The 17,972-nt window shown below is 45.7% G+C and overlaps 1 protein-coding gene across 7 annotated transcripts in view; it reads right to left on the bottom strand.

Annotated features, from left to right (window-relative positions):
* Positions 1-9,330, bottom strand: part of MAP3K3 (mitogen-activated protein kinase kinase kinase 3) — a 76,289-nt gene extending 66,959 nt beyond the window's left edge. For 4 of the 7 annotated variants that reach the window (XM_017950854.3, XM_017950856.3, XM_017950858.3 and 1 more), the window contains exon 1: positions 8,814-9,160. In XM_017950854.3, the coding sequence (XP_017806343.1) occupies positions 8,814-8,817 (4 nt within the window). In that variant the 5' untranslated portion in view covers positions 8,818-9,160. Of the gene's footprint in view, positions 1-8,813 lie in introns of all 7 variants that reach the window. The other 3 variants (XM_017950853.3, XM_017950855.3, XM_017950857.3) reach the window with 1 other exon arrangement.
* Between the last annotated feature and the right edge of the window lie 8,642 nt (positions 9,331-17,972).

Below are 17,972 nucleotides of genomic sequence, written 5' to 3'. Positions count from 1 at the left end.
GGCTGATTTCAAACACCTGAGCTCAAGCGATCCTCCCTCCTTAGCCTCCCAAAATGCTGGGATTACAGTCATAAGCCACCGTGCCTGGCCCTTCCCCTTATTTGCCTCTCCCCTCTTCCTAGACCAAATCTGCTCTAGTGCCCTATATGCCCTCTGACGAGGTGCAGAAAAGGACAAAGTTGCCTATAAAGAGGCTTTTGCTTGTTCAGGACAGTAAAATTAGATTTAAAACTTGCAGGAAAATACCAGGAGCCTAACTTCCCATATGATTCCACTTCAAAACATATACAAAAGTATATATGAGAGTGACATAGTTGTAATATCGAAAGCATGCAGTAAAGCGGATAATGAATGAGGAGAAAGTGGGTATCTACAAAAAGACATCTGTCAAAATTAACACATATAAATCCCATCAATTATTTTATACCTTCTACAATTTCTCTATAGCTTCCTTAAAGAAGGGAACTTGGCTGGACAGGGTGGCTCATGCCTGTAATCTCAGCACTTTGGGAGGCCGAGGCAGGCAGATTGCTTGAGCCCACGAGTTGGAGACCAGACTGGGGCAACATGGCAAAACTCCGTTCTACAAAAATACAAAAAATTAGCTGGGCATGGTGGTGCACGCTGTAGGCTCAGCTACTTGAGAGGCGTAGGTGGAAGGATCACTTGAGCCCAGGAGGTTGAGGCTGCAGTGAGCCATGATCATGCCACTGTACTCCAGCCTGGGCAACAGTGAGACCGTATCTCAAAAAAGGGAACTTGGTTTTTTGTTTTGATTTTTATCCTCACAACCAAACCTTAAAAACTAGAGCATAACATCTAAGCTAGGAAGATTGGTTTATATAATAATATGTATAGGTTTATATATTAAATGGCTTATATATTATTAAATATGTAAAAAATTGGACCAACTGTAATAATAAATTGGGATCAATGTAAGCAGGATTATGACTAGGTTTAAGCGTTTTCTGAGGAGCATCCAACAATACTCCTAAAAGCGGAATGCACAGAGTTATCAGTAACAACATTAACCACCCTAAGAATTGAGAATTTTCAGTTCTTTCAACTCAGATACTGAACAAAGACGGATGTGAATACACATACAGGCACACACATACACACACCACTTTTCAAGTCAGATCCACAAGTAGGACTGGAGAAATAATTTCTAATTCTGTATAAGATGATGTTATTATAAGAGCTGGTTTATCAGGTTGACAAATTCTGTTTCCAGGAAGCTAACCAATTCCTGGCATTACTTAATGAATAAACTTGTTTGGTAGTTCCAAAGCTGAGAACACAGTAGAGGCACAGTTTGGCACGGTCATCTGAAAACTGGGACAACTGACACAAGTGAATGAGGGTTATAGAATCTAATTTTGTGTCAAAGTCAAATGCATTCCTAGAAGTAGACAGGTTCTTCAACTGGTACTTCAGAGGACATGGATAAAGACAGGAAGTAAATCAAGTGGCTCTTTTAGGCATTTCTTCCTGGATTGAGGTTTTGTTTTTGTTTTTGTTTTTTTTCCTTCTAAAAAGCAACATCACTATGCACACTTGGCTGCCACAAGCCAGTTATCTCTGTGGTATGGACTGAGACTAACGGAATTATCAGCACTCCTTCAATGCGGCATTCCTTAAAAACACACAACTTTTAAAAACAAATAACAGGCTGGGCGCAGTGGCTTAAGCCTGTAATTCTAGCACTTTGGGAGGCCGAGATAGGCGGATCACTTGAGGTCAGGAGTTTGAAACCAGCCTGGCCATAATGGTGAAACCCTGTCTCTACTAAAAATACAAAAAAAAAATTAGCTGGGTGTGGTGGCGTGCGCCTGTAATCCCAGCTACTTGGGAGGCTGAGGCACGAGAATTGCCTGAACACGGGAGGCGGAGGTTGGTGTGAGCTGAGATGGCACCACTGCACTCCACCATGGTGACAGAGTGAGACTCCATCTCAAAAAAAAACAACAAATAACAACTTTCTTAGACTGAAGCAGTTAGGAATATGAACTTCAGAGTCAGAAAAATTTGGTAAGGAGGACCTGAGCAAATCATTTATTCTCTCCAAACCTCAATTTCCTCATCTGGGAGATAAAGCTTTCACAAAGCTGCTGTGAGAGTTAAAAGCAAAAGAAAACCTATGAATTATTTCTTATAGTACCTAACACTTGGTAATGCTTAAAAAAAAAAAAAAAAAAAAAAAAAGCTGGCTATTATTATCATCAATGAGAAAAGGTCAATGGAAAAAGACTGGAGGCCATTTAATCTACCCTAATACTTAATTTTATTACTGAACTTTTATAAATCATTAACCACCATTTACTGAATACTTATCTTGTATTATACATTAGGAAGTTTTAAAAGATATTTCAAGGTGTTCAAACTCTAGGGATAAAAAGATAAACAACACACAAATACAAAGTTGTATCAAAAAAAGAATTGGCAAGGTCCAGTGGCTCACGCCCGTAATCCCAGCACTTTGGGAGGTCGAGGCAGGCGGATCACCTGAGGTTGGGGGTTCGAGACCAGCCTGACCAACATGGAGAAACTCTGTCTCTATCAAAAACACAAAATTAGCTGGGTATGGTGGCACATGCCTGTAATCCCAGCTACATGGCAGGCTGAGGCAGTAGAACCGCTTCAAGCTGGGAGGCAGAGGTTGCAGTGAACCAAGATTGGGCCATTGCACTCCAGCCTGGAGCAACAAGAGCGAAACTCTAGCTCAAAAAAAAAAACATAGAATTACACAATATATAAACCAGAGTACATAAACACGAATGTATAAAAATATATATTTTTAAATATGAGTAGCAAGAGGTTATATGGATGATTTTATATAGCTGTTAACAGACTAAAGATTCTTTAAGAAAAGCAAGCTGGCCGGGCATGGTGGCTCACACCTGTAATCTCAGCACTTTGGGAGGCCAAGTCAGGCAGAGCACCTGAGGTCAAGAGTTCAAGACCAGCCTGGCCAACGTGGTAAAACCTCCTCTCTACTAAAAATACAAAAATTAGCCGAGTGTGGTGGTGGACACCTGTAATCCCAGCTATTCAGGAGACTGAGGCAGGAGAATCGCTTGAACCCAGGAGGCAGAGGTTGCAGTGAGCTGAGATTGAGCAACTGCACTCCAGCCTGGGCGACGAGAGTGAGACTCCATCTTGAAAAAAAAAAAAAAAGAAAAGCAAGCTGTTCTAGCTATGTCAGAGAGTTCATGAAATGAACTGAGAGAAAGGACATGAAGAATAAGCAATTAAGGGATAGAGGGGAAGAAAAGAGGGTCAGAGACTGATCCTCAGTGACTAATACTAATCAAATAGAATGAGAAGAGGGGAAGCTGGAAAGGAAGGCTTTAAGAGGACTGAAGAAAATAGGCCGGCCAAGGTGGCTCATGCCTGTAATCCCAGCACTTTGGGTGGCCAAGGCAGGCAGATCGCCTGAGGTCTGGAGTTCAAGACCAGCCTGGCCAACATGCTGAAACACCATCTCTGCTAAAAATACAAAAATTAGCTGGGCACGGTGGTACACGCCAGTAATCCCAGCTACTGTGGAGGCTAAGGCATGAGAATCGCTTGAACCTGGGAGGCGGAGGTTGCAGTGAGCCAAGACTACGTCAACACATTCCAGCCTGGGCGATGGAGTGAGATTCCGTCTCAAAAAAAAAAAAAAAGATTGAAGAAAATGAGAGTGACAGGCCAGGCGCATTGGCTCACACCTATAAGTCCAACATTCTAGGAGGCCAAGACAGGAGTATCACTTCATCCCAGGAGTTTGAGACCAGCTTAGGCAACATGGCAAAACCCCATCTCTACAAAAAATACAAAAAATTAGTCATGGCTGGGCACAATGGCTCACGCCTGTAATCCCAGCACTTTGGGAGGCTGAGGCGGGTGGATCACCTGCAGTCAGGAGTTTCAGACTAGCCTGGTCAACATGGTGAAACGCTGTCTCTATTAAAAATACAAAATTAGCCAGGCGTGGTGGCGGGCGCCTGTAATCTCTGCTACTCGGGAGGCTGAGGTAGGAGAATAGCTTGAACCCAGGAGGCGGGGGTTGCAGTGAACTGAGATCATGCCACTGCACTCAAGCCTGGGCAACAGGGCAAAACTTCATCTCAAAAAAAAAAAAAAAAAAATGTACTTGTGAACTTTACATGTGAAAAAGTTGAGGTAGGGTAATAGTGTGCTTATAACTTTGAACAAAGATTTCCTGAGAGTGGGAGTGGTCTGACACACTTAGAAGCTACCAGGAAGAAGCACAAGGAGAAAGAGGTTAATTTTAAAGATTAAGAGGTTAAGAATCTAGGAAGAGGGGAAGTGTTCATGGAAATAGAAAAGGATCTATGAAATAAAGATTAGAGTTCAGGCTTAAAAAGTGGAAGCTCTTACGCAGTTTTAAGTAGCCAGTATTCATAATTACCCAGTGGCATGTAGTTTTTCTTCTCCTGGTACCCCGACCTGTGGTATGGAGGCTGCCAGGCAACATACTCCTCTCTTTAGCTCCAGCAGGAAGCCACTCTTCCAGACTGAGCTATTACTTGTATCTCAAAGCAGGGTCTTAAAGCACTTTCCATTTGTGAGTTCCCTTGGCTAACAACTCAGAAAAGTTGCCAGAAGCACCACATTCTCTAATACACACTGTTATCCCGTATGATGTCTGTTTACTATGCCACATACTCTCTCTCTTTTCCATGTATACGATTCCCAAAATAATGTTTTAAACTTTGTTTTCATTTAACTGATGTTATTTCTTCATCTTGACAATGTTCTACCCAGTTCCACCAGATCGTCTGATCGCGCTGCTCACTCAGGAGAGCCCGTGCTTCAGTGTCCCTGAGTCAGATTTTACTTTCTCTTCATGACATTCCACATACTTCCACTGCCTCCGCCCTGTCCATGCCCAGGCAAACATCATTTTACAATGAGTATATGCAATAAGGCCCGACCCTCAATTCACAAGAAACTTTTCTCCTTCAAGAAATGATTGAACCTTTGCTAAATCTCAAAGTCAAATGCTGGCGTTTTTCTGTTCTTAGATATAATAGGCATTCAATACTAATTGATGGTTCAAATTCTTAAAACACATATTACAAAGTAAGCCATTTCTTCCTCATAAGAATCAATATATATCACCACTACATTTTAATGTTTAATGAAATTAACGCAAAAGACTGGAGACTATAGAATTATATATGTCAACACCAAAACGACAGCATTGATCTCTCTCCTGTGTCTCTTTACACGATTTTGCACTTATTTGTTTACATGTTTCTGCTTCACCTTACCTAACTGTAACTTCTTGAGGACAGGATAACACAGGTACAGGGCTTAATACTATGTCTGGCACATAGGAGGCATTCGACAAATGGGCAAAGAATAAATTAATAGCTTCCATAGAACCAGAAAAACCTCATCTTATCTCTGTGTATTCCCCTAAGTAATGCTCAGTTGGACAGATATTTACTTTTTACAGATGCCTAAAATTCAGCTATTTTTTGTTTGTTTTTTGTTTTAGAGACAGGGTCTCTCACTCTTGTTGCCTGGGCTGGAGTGCAGTGACATGATCATGGTTCACTGCAGCCTCAACCTCTCAGGCTCAGATGATTCTCCCACCTCGGTCTCCTGGGTAGCTGGGACTATAGGAGCTTGCCACTACTCCCAGTTAAGTTTGTGTATTTTTAGTAGAGACAGGGTTTCACCATGTTGTCCAGGCTGGTCTGGAACTCCTGGGCTCAAGCGATCCACCACCCTCAGCTTCCCAAAGTGCTGGGATTATAGGTGTAAGCCACCATGACCAACCTAAAATTCAGTTTTAAAATCCAATTGTCATTTTTTAAAATATCAGAAATCTAGCCATGTTGATTTATTAAACTGTGATTCAAATTTCAATCAAAACAGCTGCTAACTCTTCAGAGTCTACATAGGTGGTCAGATTCTAGCCAAACTGAATTGAGACTATTCTAACAGGGAGCTCCCAACAGCCTTGTTACCCTAGACAAGGTGTCTGTAAGTCACAGTAATTCCGACTTCAAACCAGAACCAGACTATCTGTAATCCTGTACTCCATTCACTATAATTTCCTGTAACACTTCCAAGTTGTTACACATTTTTCAGTGATACATCCCACTAAGTTTCAGACTGCATTTATAAAAAGACCACATAAACAATCTCAGGTATTATGAACAGTATTTGCCACTATAATTACTAAATCTGGAAATGAATTCTGGAGTGACCAAGAAAAAACAACCAGTCAATCCCAATTTTTTATAGCCACATAGTATCAAAGCCAAAAAAAAAATTTCCTATTATTTACAGAGATAAATAATTTCCACTAGAAATTTACTGGGGCTAACAGACAATATAAAATCTGACCTGTTTTTATTAACCCAAGTTGTCAAACAGGCTTCAGTCTTGGGCTTAGAACAGCTCAGGAAAATATGACTCTTACTTAACCAAAGAACCTGCAGGGCAGACTCAAGTTTTAGTCCTTTCTTCATGAGGCTGAAGTTTAACAAGAATAACTAAAATACTAAGAAGTCTGTGTTTCTCTCTTATAAATCCTTTGAGTTTATGTAGAACTACAGCAACCAAAAGCAAACTAACTAAACTGGGAATTCGAATTTTCATCACCAAAATGGAACCTAGTATTTAAGAGAAAGACTGTGTGTGAATGTATCTGTGTATATATATCCTCATTGAGCTCTATAGAAAGCAAATTGAAGAGCCAGGTGTCAAGAAGAATTCAATATTAGCTCTAACAGTGTATCAAGGTCATCTACTCTCCCCTCACAAAAAAGATGGAGAGAACTGTATGGGGAAAGTGAAGAAAGCTAGGGCAGTGGTTCTTAAACTAACTTGGCTAATATACTGCAGCCACCAGGCAAGTTAATTCCTCTTGCATGTTCCTTTCACATGTGTCTTCATGTAAAACTGACAGGAGGACAATTGACGTGGAGACAAATGAGAAGATCCTGAGGTCCTGGCCCTTCTTTCTTTCAGGCTCTAGACCCAGCCTATATAGTTTTTTTCCTCCCCATCACTGGTCTCCAGGTACTCACACACTTATAAACTTTTTGAAAATGTCTTGAAATGTGAAAACAGGTTCATACCTATTTTCATGTTAGATAATGAGATGTAGTCAACACATGTGGGCACTCTAACTGGTGTAGCAGTCAAGAAAGTAGGAAGTGGATGGTCTACACACCCTTAAGTATTTCACACTCTCCTTTGGGACTAACAGCTGCCCCAGGACAAGAAAAAAGACTTGTGAGAAAGTCACAATATAGGCTTATAAATCAAATGGAAGATTTATTCAAAATCCATAATACAAGATAAATGTTTGAATCCTGGGGTAGACAAGAATTGTGTGTCTCATCTATAAAAAAATTCAATAAATATTTCTTCAATTATATATTTAAATAGCAGGCCTCACTGGGTTCCTTTTATGTCCACTCTCACAACAGACCTTCCCCTAGAAGAGCACGCACTTCTGAAGGAAAGCATGGGAAGGAAAAAGTAAGCCCAGCAAATGAACAAACCCTTCTCATACTGTATGAGGGATAGCATGAACTAGAGCGAGGCAATTCATTCAAAGCCAGGGTGTAGAGATGGGTCACAAAACAATATCTGGCGATTTTGACATGGCATACAGTTAACCTCCTACAAAAAGGACTTGACCTTGCCATAGGGCAAGGCAAACATTAAGGCTCCCTCTTCACACAGGGCACATCACAGAAGCAACGGAAGGCTTTGCAAACGATCCTCTCACTGAAGTTTACCCTTTTAATATTATTTAGGGCAATACCAAATATTTTGCAAAACTTGTGACAACAGTATCACAACACCTGTCTGCACAGGAGAAGTAAAGAACGTTTAAAATGTTATTTCTTAGTCTAGTCCAGTAGTCATTTACTAAATTACCAAAAAGGATATGGAATATAATTCAACTCAAATGCTAAGTGCGGAAGACATTAAAAGCTTTCCTTAGATTACATCTTCACAGTAGAAACTGCAAATACTGACAAAAAGGAAATTATTTCAGAGAAATTCTTTTGTGTAGCAAATGTTTCTTTGAAAAGTTACATAATTTCAGGGATACCGCAAGAAAAAAATAATGGATGTAAAACCCTGCAACAGGATTTTTCAAAAAGTAGGATGTGAATTCTAACTGGCAGCGTCCGACCAATTCCTGACCCCCAGCAATCTGTGTGCAGCACGCATTTGTCAACCGCGCGCTTGATCACAGATTCCAGTTTAATCGCCTCCCAGCCAAGCCCCGCACGCCCTCCCCCCTGCGCTGGGGCGCGCACAGGGCTGGAGAGCAAGCCCCGGGAACTCTCACAGGCCGGCCTGTGTGAGCAAAGGGAAGGAAATGACACAGGCAGGAAAAAAAAGCAAATCAAGGAAAAGACACAACAGCAGCTGGGCCTGCGGCAGCCTCCAGCCCGGGCCCCACACTGCGCTCTCGCTCCCCCGCCCTCGGGCTCGCGGTCCGGCTCATTCGAGCCAGGCTGCCCCGCGGAGCACGGGCCCTCGGTCCCACTGCCGCTTCCCCGGGATGCGCCCGTCGCGCCGCCCGGAAGGAGGGCTGCCGAGAGGGCTCTGCCGGCCGAACCGCCCCGCGGACCCAGAACCCCCGCCCGGGCCGCGGCGTGCGAGCCCGGCGGGCGGGCAGGCGGGCTGCCGGCGGTCCGCAGCCCCGGGCCGGGCAGACTGTCCATGCCTGTCAGGCGGCGGCCCAGGGTCCTCCTCCCTCAGCCCGGGGCGGGGCGTCGCGAAGCAGCGCGGGCACAGGCCGGGGCGGTGGCGACACTTACCCATGGTGGCGATGGCGGCGGCGGCGGCTCGCGTCCGTGAGTGTCACCTCCGCAGCCGGGGCTGCATGCCGGGGGCCCGGGCGGCGGGGACGGCAGCGGGCCTGGCTCCGCGCGGGGGGCGCGGGCTGCGCTCTGGGCCCCCGCCGCCTCCCCAGGCTCCGGCTCCGGCTCCGCCCGCGGCCGGGCGCTGTGGCATCGGCAGGGTGGCCCGCTACATCCCGGGCGCTCCTGGGCTCGGCCCAGCCCGGCCTCGGCGGCGCCGCTCGGCCCGCCCGCCCGCCAGTCCCTTAGACCCGCAGTCGCTCCGTCCGGCCACCGTTCTCCACCTCAGGAACGCTCCGAAAAACAAACCGCTGGTCGCGCAGCTCGCCCCACTGTCTGTCACTCACGCCGGCGCTCACCAATCCCAGGCAGCCGCTGGGCCGTCGCACCACCCCTACCCACCTCATCAGCCAATAACAAGAAGGAAGTCGGCTGCCCCCGCCGTCTCCCCCAACTCTCTCCCAACACCCTAACTCTCAGCGGCCAGCTAATCATCAGCACCACACGATGAACCAATCCCGCCTACTCTCACAGGATGCCAATGGGCGAAGCCAAGGCGGTTTCCGAGGGCTGTCCAGCGCCTGCCAATCATCGGGACAGCGCCCGGCTCCTTGCGCTGCTAGCCAATCACGTAGAGGTCTCTAAGCCCCCGCCTCTGCGCATCCCTCTCTGGCGCTGTCTCCCCTTCTTGGGAGAGACTGGGAGGTCTTGGTTGCTCCAATCACAGCTCCGGCGCGAGGCTCCGCCCATATTCCCACCTCCCGTCAGTCAGCGAACGCTCGGCGGGCGCGCGGGCTGGCGCAGTTCCCCGCCGGCTATTTTGGGGCTGGGGTGAGGAGTAGGCGGCTGGAGGGGGCCCTCAGGCCTTCGCCCTCCGGGTACTTGGAGGCCCCAGCGATCTGGGTGGTTCCAGAGGCTGGTGTCCTGCTCCTCCCCGTGCCCAGCACGGGGCGCGTAGCGAGTGGGGAGGGTCTGGCCTGAGCACTTCCCGGCGCGCGGCCACCTCTGCGGCCCCATCCCCCGGCTGGTCCTCCGGTCCCGACGCTGCTCTTGCCCCGGGGAGGGGCGGCCGCGCCCAACCCCGCTTTCCCTGAGTCTCACACCTCCAGGGCCACACCCTCCAGTCTAGGTTCCTCAGACACCCAAGGCTGGGGTAGTGCTGGCATGTGGGTCCCTGGAAATCTGAGTTCCGCCAGAGGTTCTTTCAGAAAATAACTTTTTTCTTATAAAAGCAATACAAGCTTTTTGTAGGAAAATTGAAAAATGCAGAAAAGTATGAAAAAGGAAAGCTCCCACCCCAGAGATAATCTATTTCCCACCCAGATAGGCGTTTGACAAAAATGCCTTTGTATTGTTTTGTAGTATGCTTACATTTTATTCTGTTTTCCCGTGCCACCAAATATCGTTCCAAAACAATTGTACTGATTGCATGATGTTTCAAAATTAAAGGGACCATAGTTAATTTCCGCAACCTTTTTATTGTTCAACACTTTAATACACCCAGATCTTCAGATTCCAAGTCCACCACAATTAATGTGGGCTCCTTTCTCTGGCCTCTGTTCCAGTGTAGTATGTCAGGCTCCAAAATAACCTTCCTCAGATGTCATTGTCCACTGTCCACTACTTGAGTGGTGGCTTTGCCTTGAGTGTCAAATCCCTTAAGAATTACCTTGGGCTCTCCCCTATTTCTTTTCTTTTTCTTTTTAACTTATTTTTATTTTTATTTATTTTTTGAGACGGAGTCTCGCTCTGTCGCCCAGGCTGGAGTGCAGTGGCGCGATCTCGGCTCACTGCAAGCTCCGCCTCCCGGGTTCATGCCATTCTCCTGCCTCAGCCTCTTAAGTAGCTGGGATTAACAGGCGTGCGCCACCATGCCCGGCTAATTTTTGAATTTTTAGTAGAGACGGGGTTTCACCATGTTGCCCAGGCTGGTCTCAAACTCCAGACCTCAGGTGATCCGCCAGCCTCGGCCTCCCAAAGTGCTGGGATTACAGGCGTGAGCCGCTGCAACCAGCCTCCCTTATTTCTTTACACTCATCTCCATATATTTAATCAGCCCTCTTGTCCTGTTTTCTTTTTATTCCAACAAGCTTAAGCCTGCCATATTCCCACTGGATTCGGTCTCTACCCAGTTTACTGGAGTTCCTTAACTAAAATAATCTCTATTCTTGAAAGCGGGGTTAAAGGGGAAAGAAAATTAGTATTTGTCAATATAACAGGCACGTCATTGCATTTAATTTTCCCAATAAGTCTAAGGTTATTATGCTAATACTGTGGGCATTGAAACGATGAAAGTGAAGCTCAGAGAGGTTAAGCACTGTGTCCAAGTAGTGGAGCCAGGATTCGTACCAAGCCTGTGTGACTCCCAAAAGCCATGTTCTTGCACTAGGCCAGTGTTTCTCAACCTTTTTTTGTTATCCACCCCTGCCAGGAAAACAATTTAATTTAAATTACTTAAATTTAAATTCTCCCTAAGGAGAGAAATTAAATACTAAGGAATAAGATAGATTTTGTCTGGTAGAGTAGAGCCCTTTTTTTTTTTTTTTTTTTTGAGACAGAGTCTCGCTCAGTCGCCCAGGCTGGAGTGCAGTGGCGCGATCTTGGCTCACTGCAAGCTCCGCCTCCCAGGTTCACGCCATTCTCCTGCCTCAAACTCCCGAGGAGCTGGGACTACAGGCGCCCGCCACCACGCCCGGCTAATTTTTTGTATTTTTAGTAGAGACAGGGTTTCACCGTGTTTGCCAGGATGGTCTTGATCTCCTGACCTCGTGATCCACCCGCCTCGGCCTCCCAAAGTGCTGGGATTACAGGCATAAGCCACTGCGCCCGGCCTATGAGCCTTTTTTTAAAAAAACTTTTTGGCCGGGCACGGTGGCTCACGCCTGTAATCCCAGCACTTTGGGAGGCCAAGGTGGGTGAATCACTTGAGGTCACGAGTTCGAGACCAGCCTGACCAACATGGTAAAACCCTATCTCTACTAAAAATACAAAATTAGCTGGGCGTCGTGGCTTACGCCTGTAATTCCAGCTACTTGGGAGGCTGAGGCAGGACAATTGCTTGAGTCTGGGAAGCAGAGGTTGCAGTGAACCAAGATCATGCCATTGCACTCCAGCCCGGGCAACAAAAGCAAAACTCCATATCAAAAAAAAAAAAAAAAAAAAATCATAAGCCAAACCATAGTAAGTCAGAGATCCTCTGTCCAAACCTAGGAGTCTTCCTTGATTATTCTCTCTCCCTGACACCCATATATCTAAACATACAGCAAATCTTTTCAGCTCCCACTTCAAAATGTATCTCAATCAGGTTGGACGCAGTGGCTTACACCTGTAATCCCAGCCCTTTGGGAGGCCAGGGCAGGCAGATCACCTGAGGTCAGGAGTTCAAAACCAGCTTGGCCAACATGGTGAAACCCCATCTCTATTAAAAATATAAAAATTAGCCAGGTGTGGTGGCCTGTAATCCTAGCTACTTGGAGGCTGAGGCAGGAGAATTGCTTGAACCTGGAAGTCAGAGGTTGCAGTGAGCCGAGATTGTGCCACTGCACTCCAGCCTGAGCAAGAGTGAAACCCTGTCTCAAAAAAAAAAAATACATACACACACACACACACACACACACACACACACACCTGAATCCAACCACTTCTCATCCCACCCCCCTTATCCAAGCCACCACCTACTCTCCTGAATGACTGCCCCAGACTCCTATCTGGCCTCCATTGTTTCCTCTATGGCAGCCCAACCAATGATTCCCCAATAGCAACCAGAGTGATCCCTGTAAAATGTAATTCGCATCATGCTACCCCACCCCCTGCCCACTGTCAACCCTCCAATGGCGTCCCTCCCATTACACTCAGAATAAAACCCCAATTCTTTGTCATGACCTGCCAGGCCCAATAGGAGCTGGCCCCTCCATCCTGTCCCTCTGTCACTGTCCTCTAGCCACTCGGACCTTCTTTCCATTCTTTGAAACTACCAAGCTTTTTCACCCCAGGGCCTTTGCACTTGCCATTTGTTCTGCCTGGAATGCTCTTCTCCAAGATGTTCTCATTTCTGCAGTTCATTCAAGTCTCTGATCAAACGTCTGCTTTTAAGTCTTTTCTTATCACCCCATCCAAAATGACCCCTCCCTTCCATCATTCTGTATTTGTACATTTTTTCCTTGTTTTTTTTTTTTCCTCAGTGGCTACAATTATATATTTATTTGTTTGCTCTACTCCAACTACCACAAGCATAAGGTATGCAGGAGTAGGAATTTTGTCCTGCTTACTGCTCTATCACCAGCACTTAGAATAGTGCCTCACCAGCCTGGGCGACAGAGCCAGACTGCGTCTCAAAAAAAAAAAAAAAAAAAAAAAAAAATAGTGCCTCACACATAGAGAACTGCAGTACATCTACCTGAGTTTTTTTTGTTGTTGTTGTTGTTGTTGTTTTTTGAGATGGAGTCTCGTTCTGTCGCCCAGGCTGGAGTGCAGTGGTGTGATCTCGGCTCACTGCAAGCTCCACCTCCTAGGTTCACGCCATTCTCCTGCCTCAGCCTCCTGAGCAGCTGGGACTACAGGTGCCTGCCACCATGCCCAGCTAACTTTTTGTATTTTTAGTACAGACGGGGTTTCACTGTGTTAGCCAGGATGGTCTCGATCTCCTGACCTCGTGATCCGCCCACCTCGGCCTCCCAAAGTGCTGGGATTACAGGTGTGAGCCACCATGCCAGGCCAACTTGAGTCTTTAGCTGAAAATAACCTTCTGATTTACCTTCTACCTTTCTTACAACTGCCTTCTTTGTGGCTTCATTTGCATTGTCTGTGTCTCAACCAACCATCTCAAACATTCCCACACTGCAGTTACCATATGCGCTGAGGATTCCAGAATCTCAACTGTTTCTCTAGCTTAGGGAGGTCTTTACTCTGAGCTCCACAGACATGGGTGTCCCACAGGAATCTCCAATTCTGGGTCCAAACTGAAATCATTTTCCCCCATAGTTCTATATTTCCTCTGTCCCTCTCCAGTTCCCCAAGTTAGATACCTTCAAATGATCAGAGAGCTCTTTCTCTCCATTTCTTTTCCCCAACAGCCAATCTTGAAGAAGTCTCCAATCTGTCCATTCCTCTCCCATCCCATTTCATCACCCTAGTTCAAACCACCAAAATCTCTTACCTGCATTACTTAAGTGTAACAGCCTCTCAACATATATTCATGTCACAGAGTTATCTTTCTGAAATGGACACCTGATTCTGCCATACCCTCCCTAAGAAGTTTCCCATCACCCTTATGATAAGTCAAATATGTGAATGTAGTTAAGAAGGTCCTTCAGGACCCAACCCATTCCTTCTTCAGCCACACGTCCTTCCATTTCCCACCTTAACTATAATAGTTAACCCAATTATTCAAATTCTATGCCCCAGCCACTTGGAACCACCAGCAATTCGTCAAATATGACTTTCTCTTGCTTCTGTATCTCTGCATGTGCTATGTTCTCTGTATGAAATCCTCTTCGCTTCTGCTCCCACCTCCATCCTTTCAGGGAAGAACTAAGCCTAAACAGCATTCCCTCCAGGAAGCCTTCCCAGACAGACACCTCCAAGTCCGGGTTAAGGCCCTCAGACATGCTCTCAGAGCGCTCGGTACTTTCTTCATCAAAGCACATGTCCTGTTCTCTAACAATTGTCTTTAACCGAGTATGTATAAAGAGGCCAGGTGTGGTGGCTCATATGTCTGTAATCCTAACATTTTGGGAGGTTAAGGAGAGAGGATTGCTTGAAGCCAGGAGTTTGAGATCAGTCTGGGCAACATAGTTAGACCTTGTCTCTATAAAAAAAATTTAAAATTATCCAGGTGTGGTGGTGTGTGTCTGTAGTCCTAGCTACTCAAGAAGCTGAGGCGGGAGAACTGCTTGAGCTCAGGAGGTCAGGGCTACAGTGAGCTATGATCCTGTCACTGCACTCCAGCCTAGAGGACAGGGCCAGACCCTCAAACAAAACAAAACAAAGCAAAACAAAACAACCAAATTAAGCATAAAGATAGACGCTGCTTTCAAATTAGCATCCTATCATCTTTCTTTCTTTTTTTTTTTTTTTTGAGACAGAGTCTCGCTCTGTCACCTAGGCTGGAGTGCAGTGGCCGGATCTCAGCTCACTGCAAGCTCTGCCTCCCGGGTTTATGCCATTCTCCTGCCTCAGCCTCCTGAGTACCTAGGACTACGGGCACCCGCCACCGCGCCCGGCTAGTTTTTTGTATTTTTTAGTAGAGACGGGGTTTCACCATGATAGCCAGGATGGTCTTGATCTCCTGACCTCGTGATCCACGCGTCTCAGCCTCCCAAAGTGCAGGGATTACAGGCTTGAGCCACCGCGCCCGGCCAGCATCCTGTCATCTTTCATAGCACATTAAAAAACAAATATTTGTAAAATGAGTAAGTGAACCTCAAATGGAGATGTTAGTAATTGAATGTAATTTCCATAATGCTCCCTTTTAGGTATATGCAGTATTTTATCTATTTTTTTTTTTTTTTTTTGAGACAGAGTCTCACTCTGTCACCTAGGCTGGAGTACAGTGGCGTGATCTCTGCTCACTGTAAGCTCCGCCTCCCAGGTTCACGCCATTCTCCTGCCTCAGACTCCTGAGTAGCTGGGACTACAGGTGCCTGCCACCATGCTCGGCTAATTTTTTGTATTTTTAGTAAAGATGAGGTTTCAGCATGTTAGCCAGGATGGTTTCTATCTCCTGACCTCGTGATCCACCCGCCTCGGCCGCCCAAAGTGCTGTGATTACAGGTGTGAGCCACTGCGCCGAAAATTCTTTTTTGAGACCAGGTCTTGCTGTCATCCAGACTGGAGTACAGTGGCGCAGTCATAGCTCACCACAAGCTCAACCTCTCGGGCTCAAGGGATCCTCCTGTCTCAGTCTCGTCAGTAGCTGGTACTACAGGCTCATGCCACCGCACCTGGCTTGTTATTTTCATTTTATTTTTGAAGACAGAGTCTTACTCCATCACCCAGGATGGAGTGAAGTAGTGCAATCATAGCTCACTGCAGCCTCGACCTCCTGGGCTCAATCTTCCCACCCCAGCCTCCCAAGTAGCTGGGACTACAGGTGCACACCACAATGCCCTGCTAACGTTTGTATGTTTTGTAGAGACAGGGTTTTGCCATGTTGCCCAGGCTGGTCTCGAACTCTTTGGACTCAAGCGATCTGCCTGCCTCAGCCTCTTGAAGTGCTGGGATTATAGGTGTGAGCCACCATGCCCGGCCCTAGCATCTTTTTTAAAATAGACAATCCAAATGCCCATTGATAGGAGACTGGTTAAATTATGACACATTAATACCAAAAAAGTTATGTAGCTATTAAAAAGAACGAAGAGACTTCTCCATACTAATACTAAAAGGTAACCAGGATATATTGTGAAGTGAAAAAAAAAAAAAAGGTTAAAGCAAAGTGTATAGCATGATCACTTTTCAGTTTTAAAAAATGCTCATTCAGGCCAGGTGTGGTGGCTTATGTCTGTAATCTCAACACTTTGGGAGGCTGAGGCAGAATTGCTTCAGGCCATGAGTTCAAAACTACATATCAAGATCCTGATATGCCTCTCCAACATACTGAGACTCCATATCTATTTAAAAAAAAAAAAAAAGAAGAGGAAGCAGCTGGCCAGGCAAGGTGGCTCACGCCTATAATTCCAGCATTTTGCGAGGCGAAGCTGGGAGGATCACTTGAGCCCAGGAGTTCAAGACTGGCCTGGGCAACATGGCAAGATCCCATCTCAATTTTTAAAAATTGCAATCTCACTGCAACCTCCGCCTCCTGGGTTCAAGCAATTCTCCTGCTTCAGCCTCCTGAGTAGCTGGGATTACAGGCAAGCACCACCAAGCCCAGCTAATTTTTTGTATTTTAGTAGATGTGGGGTTTCACCATGTTGCCCCCAGGATGGTCTTGAACTCCTGAGCTGAGGCAATCCACCTGCCTCGGCCTCCCAAAGTACTAGGATTGCAGACATTAGCGACCGTGCCCAGCCAAAAAAAAAAAAAAAAAATTTAATGAAAAAAATGCTCATTCACACTTAGAAAAAGGCCAACATTTATTGAACACTTACTATTGCCAGGTGCTGTTTTAAGTGCTTAACATATATTAACTTATTTAATTCTCAAAACAGCCCCATGTAATAGGTACTATCATTACTCCCATTTTACAGGTAAAGAAGCAGGTTAAGTTCTTGTCCAAGGTTGCTAGCTGTTGGCAGAACTAGAATTTGGTCCCTAGCAGACTGGCTCCAAAGAGTGGAAAAATATAAATCATTAATGGTGGTTGTATCTTAGGAGGTAGAATTAAATGGGAATTTTGTTGTTGTTGTTGTTGTTGTTACTTATTTATGTAAGATTTGCCTTTTTAAAGACAATAAATGTTACCTTTTGGGCATACACAAAAAATGAAAAGAATAAAGAAGTAAAAATGCTATCCTGTTCACTGGCTAGACACAGAATAATTTCAGTTAAGAGTAGTGTGGTACCAGGCTGATGGTTCATACCTGTAATCCCAGCAATTTGGGAGGCCAAGATGGGAGGATCACTTGAGCCCAGGAGTTCAAGACCAGCACTGTCAACATAGCAATACCCAATCTCTACAAAACATAAAATAGCTGGGCATGGTAGCATGCAAGGAGGCTGAGGTGGAAGGATGGTTTGAGCCTGAGAGGTTGAGGCTGCAGTGAGCAATGGTTGTGCCACTGCACTCCAGCTTGGCTGACAAAGTGAGACCCTGTCTCACACACACACACACACACACACACACACACGAAAGGAAAGGAAAAGAAAAAGAAAAACAATATTGTGGATCTATCATCGCATTCCCTTTTGCCAGACTTACTTTTATTTTCTCTTCACAGAATATTTCCAGAAGTGTCTTCGGGGATTCAAGTAAGCCTGGGAGTTGGGAACTCTTCGAGTTTGAAGCTTTATTGACTGCTCTAAGTTTCAGAGAAAAAAAGTAACTCAACCACATGGCTGAATTTCCACAGTTGGTTGGAGGCAGAGCCTTTACTGTTCCTCTTTGATTCAGCCAGGGCCTCTAGCAGAGGTGAGGTGGCTACGCACAAGAGTGCTTCTTATAAGAGTCAAGACTGGGAA

Source organism: Papio anubis, chromosome 17 (genome assembly GCF_008728515.1).
Source record: "Papio anubis isolate 15944 chromosome 17, Panubis1.0, whole genome shotgun sequence".
Taxonomy (NCBI): domain Eukaryota; kingdom Metazoa; phylum Chordata; class Mammalia; order Primates; family Cercopithecidae; genus Papio; species Papio anubis.
Note: the sequence above shows the minus strand (reverse complement) of the source record. Positions and strands in the feature narration are given on the sequence as shown.